Source organism: Musa acuminata, chromosome BXJ1-7 (genome assembly GCF_036884655.1).
Source record: "Musa acuminata AAA Group cultivar baxijiao chromosome BXJ1-7, Cavendish_Baxijiao_AAA, whole genome shotgun sequence".
Classification (NCBI taxonomy): domain Eukaryota; kingdom Viridiplantae; phylum Streptophyta; class Magnoliopsida; order Zingiberales; family Musaceae; genus Musa; species Musa acuminata.
Window position 1 is genome coordinate 40212890 of NC_088333.1, and position 24145 is coordinate 40237034.

Sequence of the window (24145 nt, forward strand, 5' to 3'; positions counted from 1 at the left end):
TTATCTTTTTTTTTTCTCCATATTTTTAATTGATTTGGAATTGATGCATAAAGCAGTGAAAGGAGACCACCGAATATGAGGATATATTTCATGAAATATATATCGTGCTGCATCTCCAAACTACAAAGTAGCTTATATATAAAAAAAGAATATTTCATGGAATAGAGCTACTATATACAACTTTCATAATCGAAATGATGCCTAATAAAATTGGAGCAATGGACAAGTCAAGAGGGCAAGAGGAACAAAATCAACAAACTCTTTTATCTAATTAATATCAATCTTTGTTTCAATAATGATAGTCCTCATATGCTCACTGTGATCTATCTATTAGGGTCCGCCAAGAGAATAATTATCTCTTCATCATCCACGTTGCCACCCTCCAACGCATACTGCAACGCTGTTCTACCATCCTCATCGATAGCACGTGGGTTGGCACCCCTGCAAAATTTCAACATGTCGCAGTACATAAACAGAGATAAATAACATACATCCATAGCAGATAGGGCAATATATCTAGAATATGTTAGGGCTAGCCCGGGTATATAATATTGTGGCAAGGGAACAATCCATGAAATGAACACAGTTACAACAACTCAAAAACATAAATGGCAGCTCCAAGTGGACTATAATGATCCTGGAATTTATGGTCTATGAAGGATATATAAGATGGGCAAGCTGAACAATAATAAAATGTAAAATTGATCCAATACAGAAATAGGATGTGTAAGTATCACCAACTAAAAAACTCTTCGATTAATCAGATCCAAGTGGTGTAAAATGATCCTGAAATTTATGGTCTATGTGGGTAATATGATGCACAAGGTGAACAAGCAACCTTTTCTAATCAGAGGGTTGTCAATGTTAATATACTGCGACCTTTTCTATTGCAGTTTTTAAACTTTAAAGTGAAACCTAACTATTTCCTGAAAAAACTGCAATCGGCTCATAGTATTTTAAAACAGATGCTATGTTATGAAATGAAGTATCACCTTGTCAGCAGTAGTTTGGCGAATAACTGTCTGCCTCTTAGAATACAGTGGTGAAGTGGTGTCCTTCCTTTGAAATCAGTGGAATTTACATTTGCACCATACTGTAAGAGTAGCTCTACCATGCCTATATCTGAAGTTAGGCAGGCAAGATGAAGAAGAGTGAAGCCTTCCAAGCATTCATCCACTTCATTCCTGACGTCGCTGGTGCTCGAAGAGCTAATACAACTCATTGTTGAAGACATTTGCAAGGACTTACCTAATAAACAGCTAGATCTATGATCATGCGCCACACTTGTCTGATCTGCCAGAAGAATAGTGTTTTCAAGAGTTAAAGAAGAATTTATCGATGCCTGTCTATAAGTGATATTGACATCAGCATCCAAAGCCACAATATGGTGGTAGACTGCTTTCGTGTCATTGGTACAGACACTGTCCCACATTTGTTGTGCTTTCGAAAGCTGATCTGCGGTTTTATGGACAAAAAGCTTTTCTGCATACTGGTAAGAAAAAAAAAAAAACATGTTACAGTATTCCAAGGAACTTTTCTCGAATCACCTCACAATAATTTTAGTTGTGTATACAATTTTCAAGTTAAACAGGAACTAGAAATTTGAAATCAAACAAAAATAATAAAGTCAGAAAAATTATCAAAACCTATCATATGCACATGATCTTCATGCATTGTACAATCCTTGTGAGAATTGTCTACGATAAAGCTACACTAGAGGGGAAAAGGAAGATAAATCTGGGTCAAATATCAGATGAGGGTAGACCTAAGATGCTGTATGTTTGGGCAAACAAAGTGCAGAAAGTAATATGGCACTAGACGTGTATACAAGAACATGTTTTCTAAGATTCAGTAGCCTCTAAATAGCACGTATTGAATTGCACAGGTGTCCTTGAAAAACATCACTTCCCTGACAATTTAATCAAAAGCAGTTCCTGTAGAAAACAATTTTCAGCATTTAATGGAAAAATGCACTTTTCCAAGAACTATCACCAAGAATATAAATTTTATCTTGCAGTTGGCCTCGAAGTACCTGGGAATACCAGAGTCCATTTTGTCATGCATTGAAAGCAATAAAGTAAACTTTCATCTTTGCCTGTCTAGAAAAATATTAAAACTGCATTATAAAAATACTTAGCACATAAACTGAGAAGCTGAAACATCCCCCCACTTTTATTTTTTTCCTCCTTTTCAATGGATAAAATAGAACTCAAAAGATTGTTATGTCCTAATGGTGCCAGGTTTTATGGAAAAATAACTCCTAGACATATATTTGAACAAGGTTGTTATACTCTTCTGATCCCACACTTGCATTTATTTTTCAGTAGAACATACTTTTAGACCACTATCCCTGCAATCCTAAGCTAAACGGTCTAGCAAATAAAACTCAAAAGATATAATACTTACCAAGGAAATGCATCAACACACACAAAAAAAAAAGAACTTAGCTCTTGCAAGACAATATCTACTAATTATACTGCTAAGAAATAAGTATTTACTTGCATGTTTTGCTCATATAAACCGTGTGGTGCATGGCATTTATTTTTCACCATTAGAACAAAAAATAATAGTGTATATCAAATCTTTACTGAAACCAAAAGTCAATACAGTTAGCTTTTATTCATGTCATATCTAATCATGACAACTGCTTTCAGGTAAAATTACAAGGGAATTTTCCAGTCCATTATAATTAATGAAACATGAACCACTTTAGTGAAGATTGTAGTTATTGAAAGAATTAGCAGAAAACGTCCAACTTATTTTCTATTTTATGTCAATATACAGAATTTTAAGATATGTAATCACTTTGGGGAAGAGTAGGTGATTATGCCCAAGATATAGAAAGTAGTCCCATCATCATAATGGAAATTTATCATATGCTAAAAAGTGGCTGACAAGTAGCATTTTCACTTTGTACAATGTTTTGTCAGCATATCCCAAAAAACTTGGTGTTCTCCCTAATTCCACCAGACAGCTTTCTTCTACAGTAGACTAAGAATCAGTTTACATAAAATTTTTCATAATGTGAAATAAATGGTAAAGCCCAAAGCTGCTTCCAATGATATGTATTGAATGTATTCAATAAATACAAAGCGGGATCTTGATTGAGTGACTTGAGATTGACAAGTAATTTGTATGATACCTTTGCTTGAATGAACTTCTCCTTCGCTGCAATTGGATCTGAATGTTTAGGCTTGCTGATAGAACAATGCTCTTGATTCCTGTCAAGTGTACACAAACTGCATAACAAGCATATATATGAGAAATTTTGTTAATTGCAAGAAAACTTCCGCCAGGTTTTCCAGGTTATGAATATTGTTACCTAGAGACATCCCCAGATTTTCCATTACTTGTCATGAGAAATGATTCCTCCCAGATGGAGTTGGCAAATGTGTTACCCAACGATCGAAACAGACTAATAACAAAAGGGTCCCAGACTCTAACATCAAGCGTTAGAGATCTTACCTGTAAATATGGACATAAACATTTAAAGCTATTTAAGAACCAAAAAGAAAGCTGACCAGATACAGCATAATTATTAATCGGCAATTAGTTCAAAATCCTTCAGCATAGACTATTTTTTCTATTAAAAAGAAGATTAGAATTAATTGCAGGCACTCTAAGTGTGGCACAAATGGAATTTCAGAAACCACAGAAATCATTGATGCAGAATTTGCTTCCTTCAGGGAAAAGAAAGTTCCATATCCCTAGGACCAATGCAATATAAAAGCAAATCATACATATTGGCATATTGCATCATTTAAGTTGGTTTTCTGATAAGGTGCATTACATTTACAACTAGTCAGCCGAGTTCTGAGTGTAACTTCAGAACAGTCACTAAGGTTTGGGTTGGTTGGAGCGTCATTATGAGGCATCAAGGGCTGAACCCTCATATATGTCTCTATATAATGGTTTGCAAGCATTCACAAGTAGTTAAAGTTTGAATACTTCTTCGAGGTGATATGGAGCACAGCTTGTTTGGTCTAATTGGGTTGTTGACAAGTTCTTACTAGAACTCTATTATTTAGCCTAGAAAAGAAGCCTATGACGAGAGTTTCAGAACGAATGCCCTAGCTTGCCTGTTGGGTAAGCACTTTTAAGTCATACACGTAATGGTGTGTTTAGTTGCCTGTGATTCTGACTACGTGTTACAGCTTGCTACATATTATTGGTTAGTCATCTGCAGATATAGTCTGCAACACAAAACAAGTGCTTAGTTGCCTATGAACAAAAGTAGTCTTAACTCTCCATCATTACTCTATGATTTTTCTAGTAACTTCTAATTTCACCTAAATATGAAAAGGTCTACAACAACATGGAAACGACAACCTCTGTTATTAGGGCATTTATCACCTGAAAGTCACTAAATGCAAAAAGATTGACATTTAACACAAGTTCCTTGTGATTAACCGCTAAACTCCTTTGTACTAGGGAAAAGTTACTTGAAATTACACCAAGAAAGATGAAGAAACAGCTCATCAAGTAAGAAGAGTTTGTGTTTCAACTTTCAACAAAAGAACTAAAACATATAGACAAGAAAGCGGTTACCAACAAATTCATTTTTCCTAAATACACATTCCTGAAACATTAGACAGAATCACCATATACGTTGATGTGGTATCAACCCAAGGCTTACCTTTGATATATGCACACCAAGATTACGGTGAACCCCAGAACACTCAATGCAAAGAAGAATTCCAAGGTTCAGGGATGCCCAATCAGGTTCAGGAGCACCACAGTCAGCACATGCATCATTGCCACATACTTTTTGTAGCACATCAATTGGTTTCTCATGCTTTGAGTTAAATCTATAATGTTGTGAGCTTCTAATACATCGATCAAAATGCCCACTAACACTGCTCTTTTCCAATGAGGAATCTTCATTTGCTAACTGATCAAGATCGGATGAGCTACCTAATGAGCTGCTTTCACTGGCTGCTCGATGGTGGCCACCACCCATGGGGCTTGTAAGGAGGTGCTGAAATTAATTCAAGAACAACTTTTTAAATTGATTCATTGACTATCTGGACATGCTAGCACATAGATGCTTCCTCACCAACCTGTTCAGGTGACTGAGAGTTCAGTAGAGAAGCAATAACACCAGTTATTTTTTCAATCCAATCCATTTGATCCATGGCGTTCTCGGCCTGCAAACAATAAAAATAAAAAAACCTATTGATTAGTCCATGAGAGAAGATAGCTTTAACATATAATGATGATGAAGACAATGTAAACATCAAGTTCAAAACAATAGACAAAAGGGCTCATTTGAAGCAAGTACACAACATATTCCACCCCACTAGACACACATTAATTGAATTACAAGCTTGTCTCTTCCTGAAGGCCTCACATTCTACCTGCAAAGTGTAATTCTTTGTTGGTGAAATAATCCTGAAGCAGAAACGCAGGTCTGACTGATCTGCATCAACTTTTATTGTCGATGTGAGTAAGTTTACAGTGTGACGTGCAACAGATTTCTCATCATGTACACCACCATGATAGTGAGAAGAAAACCATCGACTCAATAATCCAGAACCATGTTCAGAAGAATCATGACCTCGCGGATTAGAATGGTGTCCTCCCTAAAGCATGAAGAACATTCAAAGGGTAAGATCATACGGGAGCACACTAAGCCAATTACACAGCGACACTAATTTATCCAATGTTTTTAGTTATATACAACTGAGGTAGACTTACAGATGATCTGATCCATTGCTTACGATAATAGTATAACATGCCTCGACTATCAAGAACAAAGAACCTTCTCTTCCAATCACCTCTTAAGTTTGATGAGCGCTTCGAAAGATAACCTTGTCTGATGGTCTGAACCTGATAATCGGAAAGAGGCATGAACTTATAAATCCATGAGTTTGAACCTAGCTCTACAATACCTAACTAAAGATTTTTTGTCCAACCTAATATATAGAGCTATGCAAAGTGGAATTTGATTGAGCATGTTACCTTTCCTTTTGCAGCTGATTGCATCACTGCCTCTATCATTTTATGTGAGCTCCTTCCAATAGCTTGTATACCATCTCCATTAGGAGAATCATGTGACCCATTTGCAGACAATCTACTTTCTCGGTCAATCTGTCTTTTGAACTCTTGCATCCTTTCTATAAGTGCGGCTTGTTCATACTTAGATCTATCCCTTGATTGTTGTGCATAAGCCAGAACCTTCAGAAAAACATAACATACATCAGATTGCCATCAACCAACAGATACATGATCTCAGGTTTCAGACACAATGCCTAAAAAAGTATAGCTTAAGTCAAACTTACAGGTGTACCATGCAATAGACCAGAAAGCAATGTCTAAAAGATACAGGTAAAGTCCATAAATGTTCAACAAGAAGTACAAGCAGGAATCTTTTTAAGCATACTTGAGAACAATGAGAACCAGTTCTTTCTTAGAGAATGAGATGAACCGCAGAACCTTGCCATGCTACTCTTAAGACTTTTCATGCCTGAAGTTAGTATTAAACTTACTGGTGGGGACTATATGCGAGATTCTACGTGGTAAAACTAAGGGTGAAACGCAGAAAAAGACATTTACCTTGAAGTTTAAGCAGACATCTTTATTTTTTCTGTAAATTGAAGACATTAATAAAGGACACAGAAAATCATTACAGATAAAGAACAAAATTGTTGATATACATGGCATTGACATCACTAAGGTTCAATAATTTTCTAACAAATAAGGACTCAAGCATGGTTCGCCTTACTGATCCTTACCGATGTATCGAACAGTTGTCGGTACGATACGTACCAAGCTGTACTGAGCCATACCAAGCGTACCGACACATGGTACATAGGGGCATACCGATGGACCACCCATTCCGGTCCCCTATCAGACTGGTACATACCGCTTACATTGAGCGGTACACCATGGTATGACGAACCTTGGACTCAAGAAACATGTCGTGAAAGATATGAACAAAAATTAACACTTTCGTACACCTAAGATCCACCATCTATTGATTCTGAAATCCTCACCGTGAACAGATCTAATATAAGATAGAGACCTTCCTTGAATATAGAAGAATAGTTGGCATGCAGATAAATCCTAACTTAATTGTTGCAGTTTAAACTCATGCAATTATAAAGCAATAATCAATTCTCCTAGCCTTTGGAAAGGCCTAAAAGATTGAGGAACTGACATGTCAAACTTAATATATCTTTTTTTTTCTTTCAAAGATTTAGCATGAAACCTTACAGAAAAGTTGTTTGCTTTACATGTATATGGTGGCATGCGTTTTTACAAATTTAATAGACTAGAATGTCATCAATATGCTTACTAAAAGTGTAAATGAAGCAGCATTTTCCCATGAAATTATATTGTAAATGTTGATGAAATGCATATCAAATAGATATGGTTTATAATGAAGGTTGTGGTAGTATGTGGCATTGTTTCAAAAAATTGACTACTACCAAATTCTATGAGGAGCAAAAATAGAAAGTGAATCACGATCAGAGATATGTCCTATAGAACAACCTGATGGATATATGGCTCCATCTGATGTAGTAGCTCATATCCCTGAAAAAACCACCAAAAGAGCCACATTATTTATAGACATGATGAAAAATCAAATAAAAACACAACAGATGTATTACTTGTTTAAAGTAACGAAGATGAGCTTCCATAATTCCAGTAACAGCCTCCAAAAGTTCATATCTCTTTTTTGCTTCAATGTTAGAAAGAGCAGTAACCTGGCAATGAAAAGGATCCATGATAGGATATTATGCATCTACAGAATGAATATGCAAAAATAATTTCTAATTATGAGGATAAAAAAGTGTATCGACAAGTTTTTACAAGATCAAAACGGGCTTGCTCGAATGAAGATCTCGCAATGTGGAGTTCCTGCAACACACAATTAAAGGCACTACCTTATGGTCACTCAGAAGGAAACAATGCACAAAATGAATCACCATGTTGTAATAGAAAATCACTTTTAGTACAAAAAGGTGATAGAGTTTACATCCTCTAAGGTTGTTGCTATGTCTGCTTTTGTGCCTTTCTTTAGCGCTAGATACTTCTCACGTGCCTGTGGTAAAAAAAAATGCGAATCAATTTCCAGGATAAGAATGGGATACCAAGAATAATTAACAATCAATAAATCAATCAATTTTACCAACCATGCTTGCCTATATATATACATGTATAGATATACATATGTATGTGTGTGGGTCTGTACATATATATAAGAATATACGTATATACAGGCAGCCACAGACCATATTATGGAGGAATAGTTTTTAGATACTAAGCAATAATTAATGACAATCTTAACTTATGATTACATAAATTCGAAGCTAAATGATATCATTAAGTAGAATAACCGTTAAATATATCTCATCACCCATCATATTAGATACGATGACAGGTATCATAAATTACATAAGTTGCAGATATTTCACACTCAAGCTGATTGAAAGAAAGGGAGACATTTTTTACCTCTATGACAGGGAAGTTATCTTGAGGAATTTTTCCAGTAAAATACCCAAGGCCTAGGGATTCACTTGCTAGCTTTGACACAGAAATCTTTCCTTCAACATTTTAATGTCAATTCAAGGTTTCAAATAGCATGAAACACCAACTACACTAAGATTCCAGTACGAGAAACAGCATCAGTAATTAAAACCTTGGCCTTAATGCATTTACTTTAATTTTAGAACTTGTACTATGTGGAAGAATAAAACTTTTAACATCTATGAACAGGAAACCATGCCAAGGCCTCAATATTTATTTAGGAGACCTAGGGACGCACTTGATAGTAGAATGAAGATATGCATACATAATCCAAGTTTTTCCTTCACAACCTTAATTGACTTTGGCTGAAGGCATTTTTATTACTAGAACCTGCTTAGATGTCCAGTAATTACATCTAGGTATAATTCCCACAATGTGAAGAATCATCTGAAGAGACATGGTCAAAGAGAACAAGTAAAAAAAGATTAGGTAGGACGAAAAACAATCGCATAATAACAATATTGTCTGGACCATAGAATTCACCTTTACCACAGGGTCCAACTTGTAAGTTTCATACTCAGACGGCAACAACCAGATAGTGCTGTATGGCAGAAGCACCTTTCCATGTCTAGGAGAATAGCATAGCTAGTGCTATAAACATGTATGGCACACTAGTTTTAGTTTGCACTGACTAAATGATAAACGAGGCACCTAAGGTTCTATACCAAAAGTCAATCGACATAGAGAACACATTCAGATTAAAAGTAAAGGATATCATTTTAAGGAAAGCTACATAGGTCAAAACAATGACAAGAATTTTTTTAACCGAGCCAATGACAAGATTCAATGCTCACAGTTCAAGACCTACCATCACTATAAACACAATGGTTATATATTATTAAATCATTGAAAAGATTTCTCATACAAAAAAGAAAACTGCAAAAAAAAGCAACCCAGGGAAGCTAGATAACTTCTGATTTTACATCTTTAGCCAGATTTATGATTTAGATTAAGCCTTTAATCTTTGAAGTTATGTTATCCTTCAAGTAATCACATTAAGCACCAGCTTTTTTCCTTGAATTCACTAAAAGTGGCTATCTGCAACTGCAATTGTTCTTTTAGGAGGATTTAGGCAGAGAAATGAAACCATTTTGTCTTTTTATCCTATTATCTGTTTTCTTTTGCTCATTAATTGTACACAAGTTACTATACTTTAGATACCTGTTTGGTTTCATGGAACAAAGCTTTTAACTTCTCTAAATACTAGTGGGTGAAAGCAGTTGCTGAAAGCTGTCCACCAAGTCACCTCCTCCTTCAGTACGTGTTGCCATCTTCACCTACCACACCCCCCACTCTCTCTCACTCCTTTTCTTACGTATGGATGGTACTGGTCCATACCGAGTGTTGGTACAACAATGCATACTAGTACAGTGATGGTTTGGCAGCCAACTAGTCACACAGATCGAGATTTTAAACCTTGCTTGAAACTTATACTTTGTCAACAATCTAATGAGAGACGGCCAATCTTACCTAGTAGCTTAAGAACTTTGTCAAAAAATTTAAATGACAAAAGGCACATCTTACCTTGTCGCCTAACAAATTTGGTTCATTTGTAATCCTGATGGAAGATACAGATCATTAATCAGTCCTTTTTCTTGTAAATTTGCTTTCCTTGTTACTAATCCAAATCCAAAGCCTTTTTCCTTTGGCTCAACAAATTGGGAAAGCTGAGGCACCTTTACCTGATGATTGGTCATTAATAAGATTAACACCAACAATCTAATGCAAGTACAGTGATTCAATAAAGCCTTGTCAGCAAATGAGTGCGCATGATACCATGAAAGCTATAATGAACCATGTGAATTTTAGAGTTGCCATTTTTGCATTGTGTAGCTTATCAGAGCCTTTGGAATGAGCTTGTCAATATATCTGGCAAGGAGTTAGACTAGCCAAACTCCTAAAATATAAAGAGATTGTTCTTATTCACTTTTGGGGTTTTATGTATGAAGACAGAAATATACTAAGTCACGCTACGTTTCAGTTGTTTGATTTCTTTGATCAGGAAAATTGGATAAGCAATCATTATTTATTAGAGAATAGATATTTCTCTGTTGCCTCTGCAGTGACAAATTTCAGGAACACTAAAAGCAAGATCCAGAGGATCAGGATCAGGTTCGAATATGGTCAACTAGTTCGGAGAATGAATTGATCATAAAAATGAATTAAGGCAAAATTATGACAAAGTAATATATATATATATATATATATATATATATATATATATATATATATATATATATATATATATATATATATATATATATATATATAAAATAAAATTAAGAAACTAAGAAGATTAAGGAACTCATGAAACCTAATCACAAGGTTACCACAAAACCAACAAAACAATGAAAAATAATGTACACAAGTTCTTCCAAAAAAAAATACTAGTGAATATCATGAATCTACTGCCAATAAATAATATACCCAAATAATTACATATCAAAACATAAAAGATAAGATAAATGGCTCACCCAAAGATCATGACTTAGTATGCATAGAAAAAACAAAAGGGGAGACCCCATGCATATAATAACAAATTTAAGAAAAAGAGGTTCCATGTGAAAAGCTTGCTTTTCTCCCTTTTTCTACATTAGAGTCTTATCTGATTTCAACTGAGGTATAGAAAGGAGGTTATGCATGTAAAAAGCTTGCTCTTCTTCCTTTTTGTACCTTGGATTGTTATCTGATTTTCAATGATGTTTATAGAGAATCAATAGCAAAAGAATTGCCATAACCAAGACATCATCCAAGTGGATGCAACCATGTTCCTTTCCAATCTAGGTAAAGCCGAATCCCTTTAACCATGGTGCAAAAAGATTTATTTTAATGACCTTGAATGAGATAAACAAATACCTATGTATTAACTTAAACTACTCTTTTAATTTGTATTCTCCTTTTGGATGATGACCTTTCATCTATTTATACTTGTCATCTATTTACACTTCTACTTCTCTTATTGATAAATTCTTCTTCAGTTATTAAAGAAAAAGTTCCAGCCCAAACAAAAGATACCAAAAATCAGAGGGTTAATCAAACATATCACAACATATTAGTTCTGGAATATTATCAATTAGATGTGCAGATGTGAGAGCTCTTCATATCAAACTTAGTCGATGAGACTGCACAAACTAGCAAGACCTAAGCATATATAGCAAATGACATATAAAATACACACCTGGTCATATAAAAGGCTAGCCTTGTCAAACCTCTTACGTGCGTCCTGTAACAAGGTGATACAAACTACAGTTCAATAGAAACAGAAAGCAAAGGCAGGTAGTTGTCCAGCATCAGTGAGTTATACATATAGAGGTGCCTAGATTATCATTGTGCCACAAGGTAAGGTACATGTAAAAGTTCACACGTTGCTTGTCTTGTCAAACAATAGAGAACATGCCAGAATCCAGGACGTGATTCTATAAACCTTGGTTACAAGTGCTTAGAACAAAATATGTGAGGTTAAAGGAACGTAGCAGGAAATGGCTGCACCTTAACATCATGCAAATCTATGTCTACAAATTGTAGTAGTTTGTCATTTAACATGTGCTCAACCTGGATCAAAGGAGGAGAAGAGAAGTCAGCACCAAACGAAAATTGCTTTATATGAAAAGGAAAATACATTATATGCAGCAAATACAAGGTTTGACTTGGTTAAGAATTAAGACAAATTGCCAAGTTCAGTTTGCATCTATTAAATGATCAACATGTGAATGCAAAGGCAGCATGAAGCAACTTAAGTAGGCCTGATGCAGTATTATGAACAGAACTTCTACAGGTAGTTCATAAATGTATCTAAATCAGCCTTTCAGGCAATTTTGACCATATAATCCCAGCCAGGTAGTCATGGCTCTAAAAGGCACTAAGAATCCAAAACGCCACTCATGGCTCACCAATATAAAAATTATCAAAAAAATATAATTAAGGATAAAAACAATCAGGTAATAAGATTTCAGGTCAAACGACTAGCAGGTTATGGGAATCCTTAATTTTCACTAGCACTAAAAATATAATTAAGCATATCAAACCAAGTCAGACAAAACACCCTAAATCAGAAACAAATAGCACTAAAAAAATCAGCATTTATTTTTCACTTGTATAACAACTAGCAGATAATGACAATCTTCATTACAATAATGCAAAGCAATAAGGCAAACAATGGAGTTGGAGCTAGAAGCTGGTTGGCTATTGCCTCATTGCAAAGAAAAGACTAAGATATCAGATACAACAAAGTGCACATTGCCAGCATCAATTTAGCACATATAGATTGAGTGGGACATATCAGGTGAGATACCAGAACTGCAGTTAATTTACTATGGTATATCACTGAGCAGTTTGTCTAAGTTGTCTGGATTTGTTTATGGATAATATTCTTTATATCACTGCTAATACCTTTTAACTGAGATTGCTTTGAGTAAAATCCTACTTAATCATGAGCCAAAATAGAAGTTTCACTTGATTACCACAAAAGAATGCCCGAAGCAAACAGATCCATAATTTTGCCACAGAACCAAATATATTATCCATACTCATGGTATGCAGTACCGAATGGTACCACCCGGTACGGGTGGTATATACCGGTCTGACGGTATACCGGTACGCGGACCGTCTGATACCGCTATATACTACAGTATTACACTGTAGTAGTGCTACAGTGCTATACTATAGCAGTACTACTATGCCACAGTAATGAAAAAAATATATAAAATTGTTTGGTACACCGGTAGCATACCGTACCGAGCCAACATCGAAATACCGGTACAGTACGGTATTGTATACCTTGACCGTACTTATGAATAACTTTAAAAATACCATATTTGACTATTTACTTATTTAGTACATGTTTTACCAGCAAAAAGTCTCAACAAAACAAACGTGTAAGAGAGGGAAGGCAAGGATGCCATGCTACTCCACCTTACACCAAATTTGACTATTTAAGATATGTTTTTCCAGCTAGCCAATAGAAAACAAACAAACATTTGAGAGTAAAGATAAACAAGTTTTTTTCAACGAAAAAGAAATGATTTCTGTGAAAGAATCTCAGGTTTCAGTTCACTATATGCAATATCAGCAAAAATAATCTGGCTTATTCCTATGATTTATAAATCTCAAAAATATGCCACATGTACGAAGAATCTCATCTGATCTAAAAGAAAATATAATAAATGCAACACTAAAAATAATCATAAACTAAACAGAATATTAAAATGACTTTCCTTTTTGCAAAAAATAAACAAATCATGGAACAAGCAAGTCACTGAGTTTCACGCTACCTGATTCTTGTTGCAGTGGTCTCAACGACAAAAACGTTGATGGGAAGAGTCTGGTCCGATGAAAAAAGAGTCACTGAGAAGACTGTTGTTTGCTGCGAAAGTATCGCCTGAAAGCCTCGAAGAAAAGGGTTTCTCTCTCATGTATGGTCATCGAGTGACATGGTTTCTCTCTTGCGCGAGGGGAGGGGATTAAGTCACATGATTTGGTTGATCCAAATCAACTTGGATTCACCTCAAGCCTAACCTAGGTCCATTTGGACCAGGCGACCACTTAGGCTGCCTAGACCTCAGGCTCGAGCACACGCCTAACAGGTGACCAATTGAATTTGGAGGTACTTGGGCCTCACCTCGAGCATGTCTAATGAGCGCAAAATCGAAATCGCTCACCTAAAGAATTTAGATGGCTTGGGACTTGCATCGCCTCACCTTGCTCAAACGCCTAGGTGAGCACATAAGCACTTTGTGGCTACTTATAATAAGATGTTAATTATATATAGTAAGATGTGAAATACATATCTTAAAATATCAATCCGATTTTATGCTTGAAAGATCTTAAAGCCATTTATTTGTTAACACAGTTAATGGGAAAAATATAGAGAGATAAAAAAAATTATATATGATTTTTATTGACTTACAGAACACTTATAACAGAGTTACTAGAGATTTATTTGGGTAGGTTTTAAAAAGAAGGATGTGTATATTAATTATATTAATGTTATAAAGGAGATATATGATAGTGTAGTCACTAGTGTTTGAACTACAAGGAGGAGTGTGTCTAATGAGTTTTCTAGAACCTTAAATCCTTACCTTTTTCACTTAGTGATGGATGAACTATGAATAGACCTCCTTGGTGTATTTTATTTATTGATGATATTATTTTAGTGGATGAGAGTTTAAATAACATTAATTCCAAACCATAGTTATGGAGATAGACCTTTGAAACTAAAAGGTTCGAGTTAGGTAAATATAAAATAGAATACGTGAGATGTAATTTTAGTAGTAGGAGTAGATATAAGGAAATAGTTAAGTTGGATGGACAAGAAATTCATAAAATAAAAGTTTTAGGTAGTGGACTATTATTCAACAAGATGTGAGATCGATGAAAATATTATTCAGAGTAAAAACTAAATGTTAAGATAAAGTGGGGCACTAGGAGTTTTATGTGATCATCAAGTACCTCTTATATTAAAAGAAATATTATATATAATTGTTCTTAGATTTACATGTTTTATGTATCTGAGTTTTGGACAATTAAGAAACAACATATACAAAAAGGGTTTATGTGTAGCGTTACCAGAAAAGATAGAAAAAAAAATGTTTTCATCGTAAAAATTAGATATAGCGATGAGATGTGCTAAGGAGACCTACAGAAGCTATAGTCATAAGATGTGAAACAACTCTTATTAGTTGTTCAATTAGAGGTAAAGGGGAGCTAAAGAGACTTTCCTAGAAACTATAAAACTATAAATAGGGATTTAAATACACTAAATCTAACTAAGAATATAACCTTATACAAAGCTCAATTGCGGCAAAAGAATCATATAGTCGACTCCAAATAGTTGAGACAATATGATGTTGTTGTTGTTGTGTTATCTACTCGCAAGCAAGTAATGGGGTAGCAGAAACTACAGTGCTGCATTATAATGACCTTCAACCATATCACATAGACACTTGTCTTGGACTCTGGAAAATGTAATTAACCTTGCTTTCTCTAATATATAGGTCATCTTAAACATTTAATGGAAATTATTTTAAATTCATTTCCTGTACGGTACACAACTGAACCTAAAGATATGGTCTGTTTACTTTATTCTCATAATAATTTGCCAGCAAAACAGAAACAACATACTTTAAGTTCCTAAAATATTCATTTGCTTGATGAAGTTCTAGAACAGGAAATCATTTAGCATAAACATACTACTATGCTTCTACAGTATGCACTTGCTTAAGGAAGTTCTGGAAAAGAAAGTCAATTTAAGTTATGCATGCACGTAGACGTATAAACATGGAAGTGCAGTTCCATCTCGTCATACATGTACAACTCTTTAGTTTAAATAAAAAGCATAGATGAACAAACAATCAATAGCAAAGTCAATAGACATTGTGCATATTGGTCAGCAAACAAGTTTATGCTTCTTACCTGAGAACGTAGAACTTCTGTGTAGGTTCCTATTTCTCTCAAAGCGATGGTAAACTTCGTCATAACAGGACCTGCAAATGACAAGTCATCAAAAATAAAGGATATACGGTTTATTTTGATCTGTATTTTCATATGGACAAACAACAAAATTACAGCAAAAAGAGAGCAATAAAAAAGTACTGGAAGTAATTTCATCATCACGAGAATCAAAACCAGAGTAACTTCATTTTCAATTTCTTAGTTATATTTTCAAAGCCATAGCTTTGTCAAAATTGTAACAGCACCTAATCATAGCCAAAAATTAGGTGGAAGAAATGATACTTCTCCCAAAGAAGATGAGACAGCAAATAGGAATTAATTACTTTAACATATGCTTATTGCTTAGTTAACATCACATGGAAAGATGCATTAAAGGATGGTGGCTGCCAGCTCAAAAGAATCTGGCTTGTACAAAGAGTGGTAGAAAACTTCTGTTCTTTCTTTTACTGTGTTAGAACCATGTGCAAAACAGAATATCCACCAACCAAATGAACAATCACCTGCTCAAACAAAATACTGAAAGGTAAATAATAACATGCACGAACCTCCAAAAGCAACACTAATGGGGTCACTATGCCCTCCTCCAAACATTTCAAGAGAGCTTGCAAATGCAACATCTCTATCATATCCTTCCCCAAGTCCTTCTCTGCAATTCAGTAGCAGAACCTCATAAAGTAACAGAAGGCAGGATAGAAGCAAGAAAAAGGCTCAGTTTGGTTATATATGCTCATATGTATATGTGTATATATAGATGTATATGAACATATGTATGTATGTATGGTCAAATTGCATGTAGATCAAAATGAAGGCAATGACAGGAAGACATTCTTGAAATTGCTAGGAAAATTGAAAAGCTTATTTGCACACTGGCATTGTCCTCCAGGTTTTTCTGTGTTTCAGGATGGAGTTTTCAACAGAAAGCTGCACAAAGATGGAAGCAGAAGAAACGAAATTCCCCCACCCACCACCCCCTTTTCTTCCTTCCTCCCCCATCAATGGTTACTGTTAATATTTGCCAAACAAAATTCTCGAAATCATAATGCAAAACAAAGTGAATCTGGTGGCTTAGATCCCCTTTGAAACGATAAGCTCAGGCTTATAAAGATGTAGGTGAGCCAGTCTGGTTCATTCAAAATTAAGACGGTGGTTCAGCTCCATCACATATCATCTACTAAAAGTATCCCCAAAGGAGAATATAATCGAACAGTTTGGACCAATAAGTACTACACCAGACATCATTAAAAAAAGGGCTAATTACAGATTATCCCCTGTAATTAGCTGCTTTTAGCATCCCGGTCCTTACACTTTTAAAAATTACATTGGGATCCCTATATTTACGAAAGTGAAATATTGAGATCCCTATACAAGGTTAAAAAGATAATTTCACAGAGTAAAAAATAAAGAGAGAGAGAAAGGGGTTATGTTGAAGCAACGGAATTAAATATTTCACTTTTATAAGTATAGAGATTTTAATGTAATTTTTGAAAATATAAAAACCGGGATACTAAAGATAGCTAATTACTGGGGATAATCTATAATTAATCCTTAAAAAAGATAACAACATCCTTGACAACAATCACCGTATATGATTTCAAATTTGTATTAACTACTGCACCACAGAAATGTTAAACCCAAAGGTTAACCATCATTATTATCCTTTCATATGTCCAAGATTTCTCATGGACTTTAAAAACTAAAAACAGAATTATTGCTTATATTTATTCCATTTATTTCATAAAAACGTTTGGTGAGAAAAATATAACTCCTATACATTTCTCTAAATCTAGTACCAAAATGATACTCAGATATGATCTGTTATTAGGCAATCTCGAATTGTTTCAAGGAGAAAATGCCTCTTTGTCAAAAAGCAAATAAACAAGTAGATGTCCCAGTATATGTAGAAAGACAGAAGTCTGCATCCTTAACAGATGACAAAAAAAATATTTGTGTGATTGAATTTAAGTATCTGGATACAGATATACTGATCACCAAACACTTAGTACAATATATCAATCAGGTGTCAAACAACCTTTATATTCAAGCTATAAATCGAGGACAAATTTCACAGTGAATTTTATAATACAAATGTCAAGTAGGTGATAAATATATCAAAACAAGGATAAGGCTATTTGGCATTTAGCTCAAAACAACTTCAAAAACCTGACTTTAGACCAAGAAAAAAGATGAAAGAAAGAGTACACTAAGCTCATTACAACTCAAAAAATGGACTCTTATAGTCTAAAAGTGAAAAATAGAAACTTATCCAAAAGAGACAAATGTCTCTAAATTTTTTACATAAAAACTAATTGAAAATATGCTCTTTAAACAAGTTTTACAAGTCCTAAGATGCAGCCAACACAATGATTGCAGAATGTGTAAACCTATTTTGTCATGTAAATCTAAATTGTTTGCAAGGACTGAGTTCAGGGACAATAGAAAATGTGAAACAATGTAAATTTGGACATACGTATATTTGTGACATCCTTTATAAAATTTTAGACATCTCTCCCTCAATGATTCTGCACTTTCTTCGAGTGATTGAATCTGTTTATCATGAAGAGAAAGCCAAGTATGAGAAAGAAAAAAAATACAAATTGAAAAATAGTTTTTCCAATGCATATGCTTGCAAATGGTCTAAAAGTTCTTTTACCAGCCTCTAACAAATAAAGCATTAATGGTATACAACATATTGTACATGATAAGCTAGTTTAGTTTCTAAAAAACAAGGCTAAAGATTGAACTAGATCTCACGCTAATCATATGTCCATTCTACTCCGATTACATTGAATAATTATGTAGTGAATATAATAAAATATAATGCTGCAGAATTGTGCCAGGTACTTCACCCCCACCTTGTTGTTTAATCATGGATGACTTAATTCTTAGAGACATGCAATTTCAGTGAAACACGTAGCAAACAAGATTAGTGACCAGATATCCACAGATACTTTCTTAAATGAACAAGATAAATGACTAACGAATAAGAAAATGGAGGAGAAGAAAACAGAAAAAGTGAGAAGAGTAGATAGTAAGACAGCTAATCTAGTGTCCCTTGCTCTTCCCAAGAACAGCATCCAGTATAGTATAGATGTGAGAGATGGAACAAATAAAAAATTGAAAGATGAAACTGCAGTGAAGCTTCGGGTATTTCAGTAGAACTGTGCATGTAAAGAATACAACTGCATAAGAAAGGGCTGGAAAGCCAAACATGAGCTCCGATGGTATTAGGTTCCACTTGAGTACTAGCACAATCTAACTCAGAGAAAATCAGAAGGCAAAACAGCAAAAGGTGCCTTGTTGTTTCATTGCTATTCAAATTTGTGAATAATATAAAGGGATCCAGTTGTCCAAAACTAAATAACACCATCAGGGGAATCAGAGGCATTGATAACAGAAGATGAAATCATGATTTATCATTTCCTTTTCTATCACCTGTTTTCCAAATTACCACCGACAGGTTTTGCCATAAAAATGATGCAGTTATAACCCTCATTCAGTAATAAACCAAGTCTCTGTTTGAGATTAAATGAGATCGAATAGAGTCCACAAAATGTAAATAGTGTTGTAGGTCCTAATAATCATTGTAGGAAGCCTGCACCAGTGCAGTAATTTTGCAAAACCATAATCATCATTGTAAAGTCCAGATTGTAGTTTTAACTAGCTTATAATCTCAGAACTTTTGAACTTCGGATTTGCTGATTTCGTTTTAAGATATCCAAGTTTGGTTACTTTTTAGGGTGCAAAACATCATTACCAAGCAATAAGTGCTTCAACTTATTAAGATGATCATGAAGAAAATTTACTGAGAAAAATGAGGCAGGTACATTGACCTACTCATCTTAAAATGGCATATGCATGGTATTTCACCGACCTCCTTTATTCACCAAGGAAAAGACCAGATGAGAGTCTATTGCATGGACATGGCTAGGTTTTTTTAGAAGCACAGTACAATGCTTGATCTAGTCAGGACAATCAAGAAAACATCTTTTTCTCTTCCTTTATCTGCAGTCAGACTTACATCTTTCTTTTCAATAATTTTTTTATTGCACGTGCTAATAACTTTTTTGGAAATAAACCAAAAAAGACCCTTCTAGACATAGACCGAACAAATGAAACAGAAATGAGCCATTTGAACTGAAGGGAAGACTGCAAAGCATTATTTCCACTCTCACACCGAATTGCACATGCTAACCTTCATCATTTTCTGTTTGATACCCTTCCATTTGGTAATTAGTAACTTATTGACCTCACTATTGATCATCAAATTTATTAAATCTATGTGTCGTTGCTTTATGATTCATACTTGTTGCTTGAATCTATGTTTTGATATAGCTTTTCAATCTTAGTGGAGCACAAGCAAGTGGTTTGTTAAGTTTTGAGAAAAAACAACCAAAAGCTTCCTCCTCACATCTAAGACCATCAACCAAGAAAGGTTGTCTGGATATGTACCAGGTGTACCTATCAGTCCACAATCAAACAAGGTCATATACCATGGGGCAGTATCGGTACCCTAGAATAACATATTATTTGATATTCAGTTCTTCAACTGTCAACATATATGTCAAGCTAATGATCCATTAATTTTGGCATAGGTTGGCAATTAAATCGTTCCAAAGGCTTGTGCCTCTGATGCAAGTGTCTGAAAGGTGTTTCAGCCACTTCATCCATTAGATATTGCCATGTATTTTGTTCCCTACCATACAGACAAATCACAAGTGGATTCTGATATTTACAACACAGCAGAAATGCCCAAAGAAATATTTACATCTCTGACAGTATCTACTCTATGGATTTGTTCAAACTTGACAAGCTAATGAGGTCTATGGTTTCCACTTAATGTTCAATGATTGAATAATGAATGTTAATGCATATTTAAAGCCAACTACAAAAGAATGATACATTTAAGAATAATATTCTTATTTGTAAAGTACAACAATATTTCTACAAACATGTTTGATTCTGTAGAACCACCAGAAAAATAATGCAGGCAAGAAGGTTAAATACAATCTTGAGCATGTAATTATATGGAATTGATGCATGACTTTGCAAATCTGAAGATGACATAGCCAAGCTTTCAGGTCAGATCAAGCAGGAAATTGCCCAAAGTAATCAGTTTAAGTGTTATTCTATCCAAAACAAAATGATGATCAGCTTCCTGACAATCCCACCCATAGAAAATATTTTTTGAAAATCAGGGAAAGAAGATAACAGATGAATGCTTCCAAGTTCCAACCAAGGATGAACTTCTCATTTTTCTATATAAATTGGTGTATAATCTTCTTATGACAATCGTACAACCTCCATAAGCAGATACCTACAATATCCTTACTTGAATAAACCCAGGTTATCATATGAGATAAAATAAGAAGACTCGATACTATGTTTGAAGACCGCTTTAGACACTTTTGCTTATGGACTAAGAGCATCCAATCAAGGATACGATTAGGAGTATATAGGCCCCTTTATTAAATTAATTAAAAGCATTATTAAATTATGTCATTATTAAATTAATTAAAAGCATGTAGGCCCCTTTATTTTGGAAATAATTTAAACTTCCAAGATACCAAAATTTAACCATATTTGACCTCCAAAACAGCATATAGAACTGAACTTATAAAACTCGATCAAGAATAGAATTAAGTTAGCCAATAGCTAACCCTAAACTTGACCTAGATGCATCAGAGAACACGATGTACACAAGATCACAAGGTTCGCTACATAGTAAACAACTAAAACACTTCACATTAAACCCAGAAAGTTTTTAACCTACATGAATTTAAGAATTGCAGAATGCAGATTAATGATACAGAATCTGATTTACTTTGTGAGATATATATTTAATATTATTTGAATGCAAAAAAATAAAGATATAAAAGAAAAGTAGTGCTGTCGAGAAACCACAAACAGCACTATTCTGCCCCAGATGAAACGAACAGGTGCATCTTTTCCAGAAAGGATGTTGTGTTTTCCTCGCCAGAATCAGCACCATAGAACAACGTGCGGTTTCAATGTCTCATGAGTGACATGGTAATATACGATAGATCATACCAAATATACTGCAAACACGTCGATACATGACCTAAGTCGCAATGGTGCAAATCTAACCTAAAATTTCCAAGAAACCGCTTATTTACGCTCCGACAACGAGACCAGCTGCAAAAAGAACATCTACCGAGCATAAAATTCCAACTAAATCACGGATATTCTGGGACAAGGTGGAACCATTTCCCTAAAGCGACCGGCACCACAAAATGAACCGCACCTGCTTCCGAAACATCGGAGAATCGTCGAGCTTGGTGAAATACATGGTGCCGCCGCGATCTTTCCCTCCTCGCAGACCCAAACCCTCATAAGCTCCCACTCCTTTCACCCCACGATTCCCTCAAGACACGGATAACCATCCAAGATCGAGCTTCCACGTTGTCAAGAACCCATCCGTGGCGGTTACACAAGATTTTCCGAGGTCCATCCAGAAATCGCATCTCCGATCATCCCCAGACGCCTACGCCGGTGAGTCCCCACCCACGACAGCGCTCTTCTGCGTGCGGATTGCAATGCAGTAGAACGCACAAGAAATCGGGAGGTTGGGCGAGCGAGGAGGGGATTAGAGAAGCGGGGGCGACTCGATCGAAGGGAAAAAGAAAAGAAAAGAAAAGAGAGGAAGGGAAAAAAGCTGTTAGAAATTTGAAAAAGAATAAAAAGAGAAGGCGAGCAGTCCTTTTGGTGTTTGAAAATAATAAATATTAGTGAAGGGATTTTTAGAGCGCTAATTATTTACGGAATTAGATATGGAGGTGGGTCACCCACCGGTGAGACTCTAACGAATGCTTCGATTCGGTGGGACACCTAATTACATATCCGTTTGTCAGTTTGAGAATTACATATTTATTTCCATAAAATTATATATTCCCATATTCCTTATTGAATATTAAAACTGTTGGATATTATTCCCATAAATCTTAATTCTTTTATATGGCTCATCATGTCTTGAATGCTACAACACGTTATACATTAGACCACATATTCTTTGGTTTACGTTCATGTGGATGGCTACCAATAATTCAAAATAGTAATAATTTATGGTAAATAATATCAATTATTCATCAAAAATTTTCCTAATAAATCAGAAGTATCATAAGATCTATCAGTATTGTAATAATGGGTGATCGATTTGAGTGTCTCAATAAATAAGATATCGTAGATATATTATATATTATTTGGTATCACAGGCGCAAGGATACTACTCCAAAGAAGGGGGAGACAGATGGGTCAACGACCAGAGGCGGTGAGCGTATCCCCGAGGTTGCTATCTGTCACAGTAGAAAAGACGCACCCAGGAAAACTGGACCCGACAGTTTGCACGGCGGTCATGCACGCAGCAGCGGCGGCAGCAAGAAAAGGAGAGATGCCGTTCTCGTGGCTCCCACGCCGCGACAAGGTCTGGCGACAGTGCGCGGGGCCCACGGCACGTATCTCCATGAACGCGTACGGCCGCATCGTGGCCTCTCTCTTGCTCGAACCTCGCGACCCCATCGTTGCCCTCCATCCAACGTCTCAGCGACAGCGCGGGTCCCACACCACGTATCTCCATAATACTACACGTCACCGCGCTGGACGCCCGTCTCGCGTATGCCTAGTCTCGTCTTTTACTGCGACGCGAGTCCATCAGGACCCACCGACGCGCATCTCAGCAACAGCCGTCGGGCCCCAAAGCCCGTATCTCCTTCACGACTGTCTGTCGTCGCACCTCGGAGGCAGTTTCAGGGGCCGTTCCTCGTTTTCTTTTTACTTTAAAGTCCTCGGGCTCCTTCCATTCCTCCGACTAATAGCGCCGCGACTCCATCGACACCCACCATCGCACATCTCAGCGACAGCCCGAATCTCGAGGATGGTGGGCGTACGATCTCTTAGCCCGGCAAGAGGGAATCATTGGCGTCGCCAGAAATTGCAACGAAGAGCGAATCATGGCCGCCTGTCGGCCGCGATCGAAATGGACCTCAGGCCAGTGCGGGACGCACCGTTTAGTCGCTAGATGAACTATTTGGCGTGCGTATGTAAAAAGGGCTCTCGTACAAAAGCTTGTTTTCCTGGAGATTAGCACCGGTGGAACGAACAAAAGTTGGAGAACGGGAACAAAAGCAGGAAAAAGAACTTGAAAATGGAT

The 24145-nt window shown here is 35.8% G+C and overlaps 1 protein-coding gene across 5 annotated transcripts; it reads right to left on the reverse strand.

Moving 5' to 3' along the window:
* Positions 1–241: 241 nt before the first annotated feature.
* LOC103992554 (ADP-ribosylation factor GTPase-activating protein AGD3) lies at positions 242–22672 on the reverse strand. Of its 5 annotated transcripts, none has more exons than XM_009412299.3 (19): positions 22244–22672; positions 18449–18525; positions 16527–16627; positions 15943–16013; positions 12022–12084; positions 11711–11755; positions 7982–8047; positions 7816–7863; positions 7614–7709; positions 7495–7536; positions 5962–6177; positions 5698–5829; positions 5358–5582; positions 5061–5147; positions 4637–4978; positions 3323–3465; positions 3143–3221; positions 993–1489; positions 242–441 (listed from the first exon to the last, which is right to left on the reverse strand). In XM_009412299.3, the coding sequence occupies exons 1-19, from the start codon at positions 22286–22288 to the stop codon at positions 324–326; spliced, it is 2493 nt and encodes an 830-aa protein (XP_009410574.2). In that variant the 5' UTR covers positions 22289–22672; the 3' UTR covers positions 242–323. The 5 variants fall into 5 exon arrangements, with proteins under 5 accessions (XP_009410574.2, XP_009410573.2, XP_065049141.1 ...); XM_009412298.3 differs by having other exon boundaries at positions 3143–3239; positions 22244–22671; XM_065193069.1 differs by lacking the exon at positions 18449–18525 and having other exon boundaries at positions 3143–3239.
* Between the last annotated feature and the right edge of the window lie 1473 nt (positions 22673–24145).